The sequence below is a fragment of the Microcaecilia unicolor genome, chromosome 2 (genome assembly GCF_901765095.1).
Source record: "Microcaecilia unicolor chromosome 2, aMicUni1.1, whole genome shotgun sequence".
In the NCBI taxonomy this organism is placed as follows: domain Eukaryota; kingdom Metazoa; phylum Chordata; class Amphibia; order Gymnophiona; family Siphonopidae; genus Microcaecilia; species Microcaecilia unicolor.
In genome coordinates, this window is record NC_044032.1 from 114,747,122 (window position 1) to 114,764,577 (window position 17,456).

Sequence of the window (17,456 nt, forward strand, 5' to 3'; positions counted from 1 at the left end):
ACTGTTCCCTTGCACCATGTCCTAAAAAAGACATTGCTTGCGAACTGGACAAAACCCTTAACTAATCCCCACATTCCCAAGAAGATCGAGTCCCAGTACCGGATCCATGGGGACCCAGAGCTGATGCGCACTCAGTTGCCTCATGACTCTGGAGTTGTGGATTTGGCCCTAAAGAAGGCTAAGAGTTCTAGGGAACATGCTTCGGCGCCCCCGGGCAAGGACGCTAGAACCTTAGACTCCTTTGGGAGGAAGGCCTACCATTCCTCTATGCTCGTGTCCAAGATTCAGTCTTACCAGCTCTACACGAGCATACACATGCGGAACAATGTGCGGCAGTTGGCGGGCTTGGTTGATGCTCTTCCCCCCGAGCAAGCCAAGCCTTTTCAGGAGGTGGTCAGGCAGCTGAAGGCGTGCAGAAAATTCCTGGCCAGAGGAGTTTATGACACTTTTGATGTTGCGTCCAGGGCCGCTGCTCAAGGTGTGGTGATGCGCAGGCTCTCATGGCTGCGTGCCGCCGACCTGGAGAATAGACTCCAGCAGCGGATTGCGGACTCGCCTTGCCGTGCGGACAATATTTTTGGCGAAAAAGTTGAACAGGTGGTAGAGTCTCTCCACCAGCGGGTCACCGCATTCGACAAATTCGCCCGCCGGCAGCCTTCAGCCTCTACCTCTACAGGTAGACGATTTTTCGGGGGAAGGAAGACTGTTCCCTACTCTTCTGGCAAGCGTAGGTACAATCCTCCTTCCCGACAGCCTGCGGCCCAGGCTAAGCCCCAGCGCGCTCGCTCTCGTCAGCAGCGTGCGACTCAGCAAGGCCCCGCGGCTCCCCAGCAAAAGCAAGGGGCGAGCTTTTGACTGGCTCCAGCAGAGCATAGCCGACATCCAAGTGTCCGTGCCGGGCGACCTGCCAGTCGGAGGGAGGTTGAAAGCTTTTCACCAAAGGTGGCCTCTCATAACCTCCGATCAGTGGGTTCTGCAAATAGTCCGGCAGGGATACACCCTCAATTTGACATCAAAACCTCCAAATTGTCCACCGGGAGCTCAGTCTTACAGCTTCCAACACAAGAAGGTACTTGCAGAGGAACTCTCCGCCCTTCTCAGCGCCAATGCGGTCGAGCCCGTGCCATCCGGGCAAGAAGGGCTGGGATTCTATTCCAGGTACTTCCTTGTGGAAAAGAAAACAGGGGGGATGCGTCCCATCCTAGACCTAAGGGCCCTGAACAAATATCTCGAAAAAGAAAAGTTCAGGATGCTTTCCCTGGGCACCCTTCTCCCCATGATTCAGCAAAATGATTGGCTATGCTCTCTGGACTTGAAGGATGCCTACACACACATCCCGATACTGCCAGCTCACAGACAGTATCTGCGATTTCAGCTGGGCACACGCCACTTCCAGTACTGTGTGCTACCCTTTGGGCTCGCCTCTGCGCCCAGGGTGTTCACAAAGTGCCTAGCTGTGGTAGCAGCGGCACTCCGCAGGCTGGGGGTGCACGTGTTCCCATATCTCGACGATTGGCTGGTAAAGAACACATCAGAGGCAGGAGCCCTGCTGTCCATGCGGATGACTATTCGCCTACTGGAACTACTGGGGTTTGTGATAAATTATCCAAAGTCCCACCTTCTCCCAGCGCAGAGACTCGAATTCATAGGAGCTCTGCTGGATTCTCGGACGGCTCGCGCCTATCTCCCAGAGACGAGAGCCACCAACTTGTTGTCCCTCGTCTCGCGGGTGCGAGCGTCCCAGCAGATCACAGCTCGGCAGATGTTGAGATTGCTGGGCCACATGGCCTCCACAGTTCATGTGACTCCCATGGCCCGCCTTCACATGAGATCTGCTCAATGGACCCTGGCCTCTCAGTGGTATCAGGCCGCCGGAGGTCTAGAGGACGTGATCCACCTATCCACGAGTTTTCTCGACTCCCTGTATTGGTGGACGATTTGCTCCAATTTGACTCTGGGACGTCCCTTCCAAATTCCTCAGCCACAAAAAGTGCTGACCACGGATGCGTCCCTCCTGGGATGGGGAGCTCATGTCGATGGGCGCCACACCCAAGGAAGCTGGTCCCTCCAGGAACGCGATCTGCAGATCAATCTTCTGGAGTTACGAGCGATCTGGAACGCTCTGAAGGCTTTCAGAGATCGGCTGTCCCACCAAATTATCCAAATTCAGACAGACAACCAGGTTGCCATGTACTATGTCAACAAGCAGGGGGGCACCGGATCTCGCCCCCTGTGTCAGGAAGCCGTCAGCATGTGGCTCTGGGCTCGCCGTCAAGGCATGGTGCTCCAAGCCACATATCTGGCAGGCGTAAACAACAGTCTGGCCGACAGGTTGAGCAGGATTATGCAACCTCACGAGTGGTCGCTCAACTCCCGAGTGGTGCGCCAGGTCTTCCAAGCGTGGGGCACCCCCTTGGTAGATCTCTTCGCATCTCGAGTGAACCACAAAGTCCCTCAGTTCTGTTCCAGGCTTCAGGCCCACGGCAGACTGGCATCGGATGCCTTCCTCCTGGATTGGGGGGAGGGCCTGCTGTATGCTTATCCTCCCATCCCTCTGGTGGGGAAGACTTTGTTGAAACTCAAGCAAGACCGAGGCACCATGATTCTGATTGCTCCCTTTTGGCCGCGTCAGATCTGGTTCCCTCTTCTTCTGGAGTTGTCCTCCGAAGAACCGTGGAGATTGGAGTGTTTTCCGACCCTCATCACACAGGACGAAGGGGCGCTTCTGCATCCCAACCTCCAGTCGTTGGCTCTTACGGCCTGGATGTTGAGGGCGTAGACTTTGCCTCTTTGGGTCTGTCAGAGGGTGTCTCCCGCATCTTGCTTGCTTCCAGGAAAGATTCCACTAAGAGGAGTTACTTCTTCCATTGGAGGAGGTTTGCCGTCTGGTGTGACAGCAAGGCCTTAGATCCTCGCTCTTGTCCTACACAGACCCTGCTTGATTACCTTCTGCACTTGTCTGAGTCTGGTCTCAAGACCAACTCCGTAAGGGTTCACCTTAGTGCGATTAGTGCATACCATTACCGTGTGGAAGGTAAGCCGATCTCAGGACAGCCTTTAGTTGTTCGCTTCATGAGAGGTTTGCTTTTGTCAAAGCCCCCTGTCAAGCCTCCTACAGTGTCATGGGATCTCAATGTCGTTCTCACCCAGCTGATGAAACCTCCTTTTGAGCCACTGAATTCCTGCCATCCGAAGTACTTGACCTGGAAGGTCATTTTCTTGGTGGCAGTTACTTCGGCTCGTAGAGTCAGTGAGCTTCAGGCCCTGGTAGCCCAGGCCCCTTACACCAAATTTCATCACAACAGAGTAGTCCTCCGCACTCACCCTAAGTTTCTGCCAAAGGTCGTGTCGGAGTTCCATCTGAACCAGTCAATTGTCTTGCCAACATTCTTTCCCCGTCCTCATTCCTGCCCTGCTGAGCGTCAGCTGCACACATTGGACTGCAAGAGAGCATTGGCCTTCTATCTGGAGCGGACACAGCCCCACAGACAGTCCGCCCAATTGTTTGTTTCTTTTGATCCCAATAGGAGGGGAGTGGCTGTAGGAAAACGCACCATATCCAATTGGCTAGCAGATTGCATTTCCTTCACTTACGCCCAGGCGGGGCTGGCTCTTGAGGGTCATGTCACGGCTCATAATGTTCGAGCCATGGCTGCGTCGGTAGCCCACTTGAAGTCAGCCTCCATTGAAGAAATTTGCAAAGCTGCGACGTGGTCATCTGTCCACACATTCACATCTCATTACTGCCTACAGCAGGATACCCGACGCGACAGTCGGTTTGGGCAGTCAGTTCTTCAGAACCTGTTTGGGCTTTAGGATCCAACTCCACCCCCCGAGGGCCCTGTTTGTTCTGTTCCAGGCTAGACTCTCAGTTAGTTGGTAAATTTTTTAGGTCAATCTCAGTTATGTCCTCGCCGTTGCGAGGCCCAATTGACCATGGTTGTTGTTTTGAGTGAGCCTGGGGGCTAGGGATACCCCATCAGTGAGAACAAGCAGCCTGCTTGTCCTCGGAGAAAGCGAATGCTACATACCTGTAGAAGGTATTCTCCGAGGACAGCAGGCTGATTGTTCTCACAAACCCGCCCGCCTCCCCTTTGGAGTTGTGTCTTCCCTTGAAGTGTATTGTCTTGCTACATACTGGACTGGCCGGCTCGAGCCGGTTTCGGGCGGGAAGACGGCCGCGCATGCGCGGTGCGCGCGGGCGCGCGAGGACTAGCAAAGGACTTTGCTAGTGAAGTTTCCGATTGGAGGGGCTGCCGTGGACGTCACCCATCAGTGAGAACAATCAGCCTGCTGTCCTCGGAGAATACCTTCTACAGGTATGTAGCATTCGCTTTATATTTTACCTTTGTAATATCCCTTTAGTTACTGTAGGTAGATGGCTAAAATCACACTGTACTTTTCCTTTCGGTAAGGGGGTCTTTTACTAAAGTTTAGCTTGAGTTATCTGCAGCAGGGCCCATTTTATTCCTATGGGCCCTGATGCAGATAACTCGAGCTAAGCTTTAGTAAAAGACCCACTAAGTTCATTATTGAGTTCTAAGAGCAGCCATAGAAGTGAATACTGGGTTTGGTAGATTTTGTTATTGAAGATTTTGTATCTCCATGTGCATTAAAATATCTCATTGCTACTTAATGACCATTGTGTAAGAGAACAGGTCTTTTTAATGGCTTCCATTTGTTTCCAAAGAAGTTTTGGGGTTTTTTTTTTAAAGACCTTTTACCTTGTTCATGAATAACAAGCTATAATCTGAGCTCTGGTACTAGTAACTAGTGGGGCAATTTTTAACCTTAACTAGCATATCAGAGTGTGGGTATTAATTTTGTATCCCATGGGTAAAAATTGCTTTGGGAAAAAGTACCCACACAGATCTGCACCTGCTTTTTGTTAGGGTACTTTTTTTGTAATTAGAAATGCATACTGTGTGTGGAAGAGTTAAATGGTTCTTTAATTCACTTGCTGTATTAGAACTGGAAATAGGGAATAATTTTTTGATAGCTGTACATTGTACTGTTTGCCTTTTAATCTACTATAATAATTTGCACATCCAATGTTCTGAAGCTGACTCCGTGGCAGACTGCAGTGAAGGGTTCGTAACTCTGTAACCATCTCTCTCTGTCCCGCCCTCGTGTCAAAACGCGATGACATTGAGGGCGGAACAGTGAGAGGGAAGGGACCGCTGCAGAGTTGCTAGGCAAAGGAACGCGACGACACCAGCATGAGGGATGTATCAGAGGCTGTTCTGCGCATGCGTCACTTCACAGGTCTCTCCCAAGCCACCCAGCAATTCTCCTCTCTCCCCTGCCCCCCATCCAGCCACCCAGCGATTCTCCTTGCTCCCCTGATTACCTCCGTCGAAGCGGCCGCATCATTGAAAGCTCTGCCTGTCTCTAGCCTTCCCTTCGAGTTCGTTCCCTCAGAGTCCCGCCTTCTGACATCATTTCCTCTTTCTGCGAGGACGGGATTCTGAGGGAACGAACTCGAAGGGAAGGCTAGAGACGGGCAGGGCTTTCAATGACGTGGCCGCTTCGACGGAGGTAATCAGGGGAGCGAGGACAATCGCTGGGTGGCTGGAGGGGGGGGGGGGCCAGGGGAGAGAGGAGAATCACTGGGTGGCTGGAGGGGGGCAGGGGAGAGAGGAGAATCACTGGGTGACTGGAGGGGGGACAGGGGAGAGAGGAGAATCGCTGGGTGGCTGGGGGTGGAGCGGGGGAGAGAGGAGAATCGCTGGGTGGCTGGAGGTGGGGGCAGGGGAGAGAGGAGAATCGCTGTGTGCCTGGAGGGGGGGCAGGGGAGAGAGGAGAATCACTGGGTGGCTGGGGGTGGAGCAGGGGAGAGAAGAGAATCGCTGGGTGGCTGGAGGTGGGGACAGGGGAGAGAGGAGAATCGCTGGGTGGCTGGAGGGGGGGCAGGGGAGAGAGGAGAATCACACACACTCTCTCTCTCTCTCTCTCTCTCTCACACAGACACACTCGCACCCAGTCTCACTCTCTCTCTCTGTCACATACACACACTCGCACATTCACTCTCTGTCACACAGTCACTCTCACAAACATACACACTCCGAGGAAAACCTTGCTAGCGCCCGTTTCCTTTGTGTCAAAAATGGGCCTTTTTTACTAGTATTCAATAAAACATTTGAACCATTAAAAAAATGCAGTCTGTGTGGTGTTGCATTCTCTTACCTAACCCTCAAAGCCACCTATGTTTTGGCCAGATTGAAGTATTTATTTACAACCATTTCAATACTGCAATATCTACCATTCTAAGCAATGTACATAATAACATGCAAATTCATTATATAAAAAACATTAAAACATAATGATTATCATTTAATATACATTGTCTCCTGTTCAAAATCCTTTACTTTTCAATGACCAACCATTCTCTCACTTCCTGTTTAGCATTGCAATTGTCAGAAAAGGCACATTGGAAAAGGTGTGGGGTTTTTTTTAGCATTTTTAAATTGATTTAAATTGATTTTGTTGATCTCATAGCAAACCTTTATCCTGGAATGAAGATGGGTAATTTTCTGATAATCAATTTATGCATGTAAATGGCTTTTTGAGAAGTGCTCTTTAGGAAAACACTGTCCACCAGCATTAATTTATTTGCCGACAAGTTAGCTTTGTATATCTTTTGGTAGTTTTTTAACATATATTCTGAAAATTAGGGAGGTCACGTAAACATTTCTTCTTTCTACTTCAGGAATCAGCAGGAGGAGATATTCAGTCTCCATTGACACCAGAAAGCATCAATGGGACAGATGATGAAAGAACACCAGAAATGACGCAAAACTCAGAACCAAGGGCAGAACCTACCCAGAATGCATTGCCATTTGTGCATAGGTATTCAAGCAACTTGCACATCATTAAGATAACAACTGTGCTCTAAATTAAGTCTGGTTTATTTTTTTCCTCAAACTTCGGTGAATCTGGTGCTTTTAATAATCACAGACTTGTATCTATAGCAGTTCTTTGGGGTCTGAAACAGGTCAGGAGGACAAGCAAACATGATATTCTCACATGTGGGTGACATCAGCCATGGAGCCTGATGCAGACACTGGCATAGTGCACTGTCACTTTAAAAGGCAGTACCCCCGCTGCACAGGCACCTTCCCGTCTGATGGTCAATCGTGACACCAACAGTATAGCGCTTTCTGCAGATAAGAGAGGATGGGTTCCTAATCTCTCCTCAGCGCATCAAACTTTTCCCTTTTGGTGCCTTCCCTTTTTCAGGATAATATTTTCTCATATTTTATTTTTATTTTTTTATTTATTGTATTTGTACCCCACATTTTCCCACCTTTTTGCAGGCTCAATGTGGCTTACAGAGTATGGATATGAGAACGTCGTTACATGATTTAAGAAAACAGTCGATCATAAGCTGAGGTGAAAGAGGAATTTAGATGGAAATTTTTCTTTTTTTCTTAATTTTGTTCAATTTATTGATTTTTCAAATTATTATTTATTTCTGTTTTTTTCAGCCTTTAAGGCCTCTGTGCCTTTCTTGTGGCCAGGAAACATCGATATTTTTGGCTACGGAACTACTTGAGCTTCCCTGCAGTTGAGCCTTTTGACCTTGCATCAGCCGTTTTTCCCTCCATGTCAACCAGGGTGACAAGTGGCTTTAACAGTGCACTCGATACAATAGGACCATTTCAAGCACAGATCCCCATAACTGGTGTGTTCAATACTTGGGTCCTTAGCACCGAGACATACAGTGTAGCTTCTGCATACAAGCAAGGACACTTTTTCTGCATCAAGCATAGCAGGGGATTCGGCATGGGACGCGAATCCTGCATTGGGTGCACCGACACAACATTGAGAATGTCTGCCATCGGACTTGGTACTGCGACTGCATAAGGATTCTGCGTCCTCTTCGTCGGTGCTGTGTGTAACAAGAGACCTGCAGCATAAAAAAACCTAAGAAACATTGCCATCTTTCTCCTTCTAGGCACTCTGCCAATACCTCCCCTACATCAACATCCTCGATGCACAAGAAGCATCCATGCCTCAGTGACTGCTCTCCTTCTCTACAACTTATTCATTGAGAGTCTTCAAGGTCCTCAAGATCTACTACGCCTGCACAGGCTATAAATCAGGCTGCCTCCACACTGCTGTCTCAGCTGGTACCAACACCTACTGTACAGGAGGAAATCCGGGTTATTCTCAAGAGAGGTTCTCAGGACTACTGCATATGCAGTCTATTCAAGCTTACAGAGTGATGCTTTTACCAGCTTCAGCCCACCCATAGATACATTAGAGAGACAGTCATGGGAAAAGTCCCGCACACCGTCTCAGCATAGACTATTGGGAACACCACGAATGCAACTGACACTTGCATTGACATTGGAAGAGGAACTTTCTCCAGCCTTGGAGACTCATCTGCCAGGTATACTCAGACACAGAGGCGACATTCGTCAATACTCTCTTCCACGTGCTTCCCAAGAACAGTACTTTGAAGAGTCATACTCAGACCTGTCCTGGGAGACAGAGCAAGACCTCTCAGCTGAGGAGTCCTATGGCATTCCATCTGATCCTTCTCTACCACCTGAGAGACAGAAAGTATGCCTTTCCTGGCTTTGGCCATGAGATGGCCAAAGCTATACCTTTTATGTTGGAGACAGAGGAAGAGCCGCATTCAGAACTCTCTGAGATTCTAGATTATGACTCTTCTAGAGAAGGAGTCACTGTTCCACTTCATACGATTATGAGGAATACTATGATCAAAAACTGGGAGCACCACTAACAGTTCAAGGTACTCAAAAGAAAATTGATACAATGTATAGGATACAGAAATGCACTGGGTTTGGAAAAAAAAAAAAACAATTACCCCATCATTCCTTACTGATAATCTACAGTGTGGGATCTCATGCTTCTGCTCCTCCAAGCAGAGAATCTAGAACATTAGACTCTTTTGGAAGAAGATCATTTCAAGCCTCAATGCTAACCAGCCGCTTATTAGATTATGAGCTTAATTCCTCAAAGAAGTCTCTAATAAAGAGTACTCTCTCCTTTTCAAACTTCCTTTTTCCTGAAAAGACTGGTGACTTCCTCAAGATTCACAGGAAACTTCTAGATTGTCTTAAATATCTGGCAAGGCAGGCCTTTGATGTGTCCTCTCGCATTTCTGCCTCAGAGTATCTGACCTCGAGTCTGCTGTCCAATAGCATCTAGCAGATCTCCCTTGTCATGGAGGCACCTTATTCAGTGATAGTCTAGGAAGTGGCCGACCTAATTAAAAATCATACAGATACTATTAAAACTCTGTCCAGGCCACAGTCTTCTGCTGCCTTTTTTTCTAGAAGATTTGCAGAAAGATTTTGATGCTCTACATCTAAGTTACTCTACATCTAAGCATTGTTAACTCTCCCTCCTCCTTTGCTTCAAAGGACTATGCCCCAACGCTCATGTCCATGGGAGCAGCAGAGGCAGAAATAACAGACCCCTTCTCAGTCAGTTTTTCACTCCTTCCTGCAGAGCATTGCCACCATCCAGTTCTCCGTACCACGCAACCTACCAGTGGGAGGCACGCTTCATCTCTTTCAACAGAGGTGGCCACTCTTAACCTCCATTGGGTGCTACATATCATTCAGCATGGTTACACTCTGTATTGGGTAAAACGACCTCCTGACCATCCACCAAGAGAATCTCATTTTATCTCCTTCTAGATGATGGTACTCCAAGAAGAGCTCTCTACCCTCCTCCAGCAGAATGCAATAGAACCAGTTCCTCCGCTGGAGAGGGGTCGAGGGTTTTATTCTAGATACTTTCTCATACCAAAGAAAACAGGGTGAATATGACCAATTCTTGTCCTGCAAAATTTAAAAATTTTTATGGTTTCCCTGGGATCACTTCTTCCCATGATCCAACTCAATGATTTGCTTTCCTTTCTAGATCTGAAAGAGGCATTTACTCACATACCAATTCTCCCTGCACACAGAAAGTTCCTCTGCTTCTGCTGTGGGACTCTCCATTATGAATACAAAGTCTTGTTTGTTGGCTTCAGCCCCGCAAGTCTTCATGAAATGCCTGATAGTGGTAGCTGTAATGCTTCGTAAGTAGGGCATACACGTCTTCACCTACTTCGATGACTGGTTAGTCAAGGCAGCCTCCCGAGAGTCGGCACAAACCTCAATTCAGTCTGCCATACAACTCCTAGAACTTCTTGGTTTAGTGATAAATTACCCCAAATCACATCTTCACTAGTTCAGACCTTAGAGTTAATCAGGGCTCTCCTGGACACTACTCAGGGTTGAGCTTTCTTCCCTCAACTGAAAGCAAATACCATAATGCATCTCTCCACTCAGATTTCTGAATCTACCCCGGTATCTGCTCGTCAGATGCTCCACCTACTCAGCCACATGGCTTCAACATTGCCTCAGCTCCTCTTCCGAATACCTCTGTGGTCCCAAGCCAGAAGGAGTCTCTAGAATACTATTAGCCTCTTGGAATATGCCATCCACAAATGTTTCCATTTTAAGGGGGGAAGATTTTCCCTTTGGTGTACAGCCAGAGCACTTGACCCAGCTAGGTACCCTCTTCCTACCCTTCTGGCCTCAAAACTGACTCGGAGTACACTTGAATGCCATTAGGGCTTTTCACTCTAGGGTTGATAAGTCAGTGTTCATTCATTCCTTGATAGGTAGATTCATGAAAGGTTTATTTCATATGAAACCTCCTATCTAACCACCTCTGGTGGCATGGGATCTCAGTGTTGTCATTCTCACAGCTCTCATGAAACCTCCATTTGAACCACTCCATTTGGTTCCCTGAAATTCTTCACCTATAAAGTATTGTTCTTAAAAGCACTTACTTCTGCCAGAAAAGTTAGTGAACTTCGAGCCCTTGTGGCAGACCCGTCTTACATCAGGTTCTACCATGACAGGGTTGTTCTCCGAACCCACCCAAAAATTCCTCCCTAAAGTAGTATCGAAGTTCATCTCATTCAATTCATTGTACTTCCAGTCTTCTTCCCTAAGTTACACTGTCATCCTGGAGAAGCAGCACTTCATATCTTAGACTGCTTATCTGGAGTGTACTAAACCTCAGAGGAAGTCCTCACAGCTTTTTGTATCCTTCAAGTATAAAAGATTAGGGATTCCCATAACTAAACGTACTATCTCAACTTGGCTGGCTTAACTGTATCTCCTACACGTGTACTCAGCCTGGGCTGTGACCCTTCATGGCCGTGTTACCGTTCACAATGTAAGAACCATGGCAGCTTCAGTAGTGCACTTCCGCTCTGCCTCCATTGAAGAAATGTGCAAGGTGGCAGAATGGTCTTCTATCCACAGCTTCACTACTCACCACTGTCTGGAGCAGCATTCTAGTTGGGATAGGCAGTTTGGACAAGCAGTCCTGCAAAATCTTTTTGCTACTTGAATGTCAGCTCCACCCTCTGGCTCTTCTATTTCTGCTAGGCTTATTTTCTCGTTAGTTTGCAAGATTATTATTATAATTGTGAGCCTGGTAACTAGTGAGTCCCACATGAAAATATCATGCCTTCTTGTCCTTGGAGAAAGCAAAGTTACTTACCCTGTAGCAGGTCTTCTCCAAGTTCTCCAAGGACAGCATGCATATATTCTCACATCCCTCCTGCCTCCCTTGGAGTTGTCTTCTTAGCTGTAGTATTATTCTGCTGGTCCCACGCTCGAGTGTCAGGCAGGAAGGTACCCGCACATGAGTGGTGGGGGTACTGCCTCAAAGTTTTAAAGACACAATGCCCTATGGCAGTGTCTGTACTGGGCTCTGTGGATGATACCCACATGTGAGAAATGTGCCTGCTGTCGTCGGAGAACACAGGTAAGTAACTTTGCCTTTTCAGGATACCACTAATTTATATGCATAAGAGAGATTTGCATGTGTTCTACCTCCACTGATTGAAAACCTGTCAAATTCTTAATTGTTAGAGAGAGGCTAAAAATCTTAACTTATTTGTATCCCTCAAAGACTGAAATGAATGCTACTATTCTATAGATATGTTTGCTCAAATGTGGAACTGAATTAGTATATAATGCTCTGTACTAGTACTATCAAACATATAAACGGCAAGTGACCGACTCACCTGCAAATGCGCAGTAGAGTCACTCAGAACGCTAAGAGTGTAGAAGTCCAAGCCCTGCCTCCACCAGCAGTACAGCCCAGTAGGGAGGAGGGCTTGGACATGGGCGTGGAAATCGGAGGAGGAGGGAGCAGGGAGGGAAGGAGGGGGCGGAACTGAGGGAAACACGCTGGGGGGAGAGCAGGGGAGAGAGCAGGGTTGGTGGACCCGGGGGGGGGGGGAGGGGGGGCATAGGAAAACAAAAAACTAACCCGTTGTTACGGGCTTAACGGCTAGTAAAAATATAAATATCTCCGATCTTATATTGTTTGTCATTATAGAATACACAGTACTCTGCTATGCATCATGATTTCTATGACAATTTTGTGAAAAAAGGTCACATTCTCCAGACATGTATGAATGAATGGTGTTAACCTGATAGTACTGACACTGCAATGTTTTCCATAGCCTTCCAAAAGTGTCTTGGAGGTCTTTGAGTGTGCACAATAGTCATAATGGTCACTTATCGTGCCTCATTTTATTTTCCATGGTAGATCTTGGACACATTCACATTTGTAGCTGCTATTTTTGCAACTCTTTTTTTTTTTTTTTTCTGGGCTCCTCGCAGTGATTCTCTCTTCCATGATTTTTCTTATGTTTTCAATGTGCTTTAGTTTCTCTCTCTCTCTTTAACATTTTTGTGTAGGTTTTTAGAATTCTAAGATTTTTTTTTTCTTTTTATTCACAAGGCCAGTCAAAGGCCTGTATTTCTCAAACTTGCTCAAACCACCATCTCCTTTTACCTTTTTCTTTTCTGTCATCTTCAAATGAGAGAAATTTTTTCTTTTTTTTTTTTTTATTTAGTGTTGTTGATTTTTGTGACAGTAACAGAGAAACCCAGCAGCTTCATGTTTTGACCACACTGCAGGCAAAAAATATCCATCACTGACCTAATACAGTTGTTTAGATCAGGCCCGTCCAAGTTTGGTTCTTGAGGGCTGCAAGCAGATCAGGCTTTCAGGATATCCCTAATGAATATGCATTAAATACCCAACCACTAGACTACTACATATATGTTATAACTTTCAAAATATTTTACTCTTTATTTTCAATTTTTAAATTACTAACTACACACTCACTCATACACAATTAATCTTACATCAAATATTCAAACATTGAGCAGCCAAGTCCATAAATGTCTCTTATCACAAGCTGTAATCCGCAAATCTTCCTTTCTGTGAACACCGTGGTTAATCCAACAATGCAATCTTCAATATGTTTAACATCCACGTATTCTGCACCAAGTCTATAGTCCAGTCCTATAGTCCAATCCTGGTTAGCTCAATCCAGTTCAGATGTTGACAAAACTCAATCCAGTTCAGATGTTGAAAAAACTTTAAACAGCAACAGATATGGAATCTTCGTTGCTCACATCCTCTCTTTTCACAGAGCACTGTCTGAATATAGTTCACTCTTCTCAGACATTATAACAAGCATCCATCCGGTCTCGGCCGTGTTTCAGTTTCCTTCCTCAGGAGCTACTTTAACAGCTTCTTATAACTGTCTGGTACACCAAGGTTGCCCTCCATATACGCTATAACAGCTCACATCGGTTTAATGAAACTGCATCTGTTCTTATCCTTTTATAACGTCATGAATATGCATGAGAGAGATCTGTGTACAGTGGATGTGGTGGGCATTCATATTCACTAGGGGTATACTGAAAACCTGGCCTGTTTGCATCCCCTGAGGACTGAACTTGGACAAGCCTGGTCTAGATGAATATCGTGCTGTTTCCCACCACAGTGTTGAAAGTAGGCTGTCTCCGAGGGCCATCAAGATCCACAAAATAAGATTACAGTTTCTTCTTCAAGAACTGAAGAAAAGTTCAAGTCCATCCAGTAACACTGAAGATAACTAAGGACCATGCAGCTACATCATCCTCTGAAACCAGGGAGTTGTTGAAGGGAAAGGACCAAGTGCTGGGAGATGAGCCATCAATCATAGTGCATAAGAGAAATGGCACCAAGGGCCCATCAAAACAACAACAAAAAAGAATGTTGGTACTCTCCTCAGTGGTTCTCAGCCTGGTCCTTGGGACACACCTAGAGGCATATTTTCAAAGCACTTAGACTTACAAAGTTCCATAGTAACCTATGGAACTTTGTAAGTCTAAGTGCTTTGAAAATGAGCCTCCTAGGCAGTCAAGTTTTGAGGATACCCGCAATCATTTTGCACTACCTCCATTCTTTTGCAGATTTGCCTCGTGCATATTCATTGTGGATATTCTAAAAACCTGACTGGCTAGGTGTGTCCTGAGGACTGTGTTGAGAAGCATGAATATGAAACATATTACATTTACAGTTAATATAAATAATCATAAAACATCCTGGCATTATGCCTTTGAACCTATAGGACATATATACTAAAATATATGGAGGGGCATAATTGAACGCGGACGCCCATCTCCATGGGCAACTATCTCCGAGGACAGGTCCGTGAAGGGGCAGGACAGACCGTATTTTCGAAAAAGATGGGCGTCCATCTTTTGTTTCGATAATACGGTTGGTGCCGGGCAAATGCATCGGATTTGGGCGGATTTGAGCTGGGCGGTATCGGTTTTCAGCGATAATGGAAACCGAAGCCGCCCAGCTCAAAACGAACAACTCCAAGGCATTTGGTCATGGGAGGGGCCAGGATTCGTAGTGCACTGGTCCCCCTCACATGCCAGGACACCAACCGGGCACCCTAGGGGGGACTTGTAAAAAGTTAAAAAATAATTAAAATACCTCCCAAGTCCATAGCTCCCTTACCTCGGGTGCTGAGCCCCCCAAAACCCACTGCCCACAACTCTACACCATTACCATAGCACTTATGGGTGAAGGGGGCACCTAGATGTGGGTACAGTGGGTTTTGGGGGCGGTTTGTAGGGCTCCCATTTACCAGCACAAGTGTAACAGGTGGGGGAATGGGCCTGGGTCCACTTGCCTGAAGTCCACTGCACCCACTAACAACTGCTCCAGGGACCTGCATACTGCTGTGATGGAGCTGGGTATGACATTTGAGGCTGGCATACAGGCTGGGAAAAAAAGTTTTTAAAGTTATTTTTTTTTTGGTGGGAGGGGGTTAGTGACCACTGGGGGTCTTGCTACTGCCACCCTTCTTTTTTCCATTATCGGCCGAAGGCGCCCAGCTCTCCTCGGCCAATAAACACGCCCCAGTCCCGCCGTCACCACGCCTCCGACACGCCCCCGTCAACTTGTTCGTTCCCGTGACAGACTGCATTTGGAGGCACCCAAAATCAGCTTTTGATTATACCGATTTGGGCGCCCATGCGAGAAAGGCGCCCATCTCCCGATTTGGGTCGAAATATGGGCGTCTTTCTCTTTCGAAAATAAGCTGGATAGTATTGTAAAAATAGGACATATATCTATGTGGTGTATATACTGATCTTTACCACCAAAGAACTATAATACAAAAAAAGCCCAAACTGCTAAATAACTTTGTGTCATATAAAAGAATACAATAAAATAAATGTATCCACTGTTGTTACTAATACAGTGACCATGACACAGTATCTTTTGTTTCTCTAATATTATCTCTGACGCAGCTTCGGCAAAACGGGGAATCTCTGTTGGGTATAATGCATTCATGGATATGCCAGTGGGCTTCTGATAGAACTATAAGAAGATGAATGATGAGTATTAATCTAAGGCTATATCAACCTTAACCAAGTGACTGTTGGATAGTGTTTTTCCTGTGACTGGTCTCCTGCGTTTGTGGCTCTGTTTGATATACTTGGACTGGTTATTCCTGCACGCTATAGAGTGCAGTTTATTTTCCTATAATGGTTGGCTGGACTCACGCCTTATAACTTTGGTTGGCTGGGTGGCTGCACTGAGGTTTTTTCTCCACTGTTTCTTGAAGTGTGCTGGAATGCTGTTTTGTTACAAAGCCCCTGCGCATGGGCTGTAATAGAATAGTTTAATATTGATTTTCGGATTATAGAATTGGCACCAAGTGACAGAATTGCCCCCAAAATTCTTCTTTTTAACCTCTGTTGTCTGAATGGGATTTTTTCCTAAACATTTTGATCCCAGTCTTGTTTTATTTTCTTTCTTGTCTGTTTTCTCCTAACTCCTCCAGGTTCTTCTTTTAATTGTACCTTTCTTCTCTTCCTCATTTATCACTTTCACGAAATTATTAATCAAAATTAGTGGGGAAATAGAAATTAAATGCAAAGAAATTGTTTAAATTGTTAAATTTTCTTATAAAACCGGGTGGTGATATGGTTAGAGACACTACTACACCAACAACAAATCAATTAGCCAAATATTTTAAAAGCAAGATTGGGAATGCTAGGTCTGCCACTTTAGTAAAAGACACTAGCATGGGGAATTTAGATATTATCATGCCCCTTGTAGAAGATGCTATTCCTTCAGATAGAATGTGGCATATTTTCACCCTATATCAGCTGATGTTCTAAGGGAAACCATTATGAAATATTCTAAACGGACTTGGAAAACTCCAAAATTCCAGGAATAACATGTATAGAATGTTTGTAGGTTTGGGAAGCTTGCCAGGTGCCCTTGGCCTGGATTGGCCGCTGTCGTGGACAGGATGCTGGGCTCGATGGACCCTTGGTCTTTTCCCAGTATGGCATTACTTATGTACTTATGTACTTCCCATGGTATATTAGATAATTGTCCCCCCTTTTTGATGATGGGATTTCGCTCACATATTTGTCAGCATTAGCAGATTGGATTAAGAAACAATTCAGAGGAAGATTATACCTGAATACAGTATATAGGTAATATTATATTAATACTGATTCCCAAATATATTAAAGGTAAATTACATACAGGCTTATTTTCGAAAGAGAAGGGCGACCATCTTTCGAAACAAATCAGGAGATGGGCGTCCTTCTCCCAGGGTCGCCCAAATCGGCATAATCGAAAGCCGATTTTGGGCATCCTCAATTGCTTTCCGTCGCGGGGATGACCAAAGTTCACGGGGGCGTGTCAGAAGCATAGCGAAGGCGGGACTGGGGCGTGCTTAACACATGAGCGTCCTCAGCCGATAATGGAAAAAAGAAGGGTGTCACTGACGAACACTTGGTCGACTTTACTTGGTCCTTTTTTTTTTTATGACCAAGCCACAAAAATGTGCCCTAAACGACCAGATGACCACCGGAGGGAATCGGGGATGACCTCCCCTTACTCCCCCAGTGGTCACTAACCCCCTCCCACCCTAAATAAAATGTTTAAATATTTTTTCCAGCCTCTATGCCAGCCTCAAATATCATACCCAACTCCATGACAGCAGTATGCAGGTCCCGGGAGCTGTTTTAGTGGGTACTGCAGTGCACTTCAGGCAGGCGGACCCAGGCCCATCCCCCCCCCCCCCCCCC

At 46.3% G+C, this 17,456-nt stretch overlaps 1 protein-coding gene across 2 annotated transcripts in view; it reads left to right on the forward strand.

Moving 5' to 3' along the window:
- Nucleotides 1-17,456, forward strand: part of HOMER1 (homer scaffold protein 1) — a 274,935-nt gene that overhangs the window by 150,593 nt on the left and 106,886 nt on the right. For both annotated transcript variants that reach the window (XM_030193230.1, XM_030193231.1), the window contains exon 5: nucleotides 6,710-6,849. In XM_030193230.1, the coding sequence (XP_030049090.1) occupies nucleotides 6,710-6,849 (140 nt within the window). The remainder of the gene's footprint in view (nucleotides 1-6,709; nucleotides 6,850-17,456) is intronic.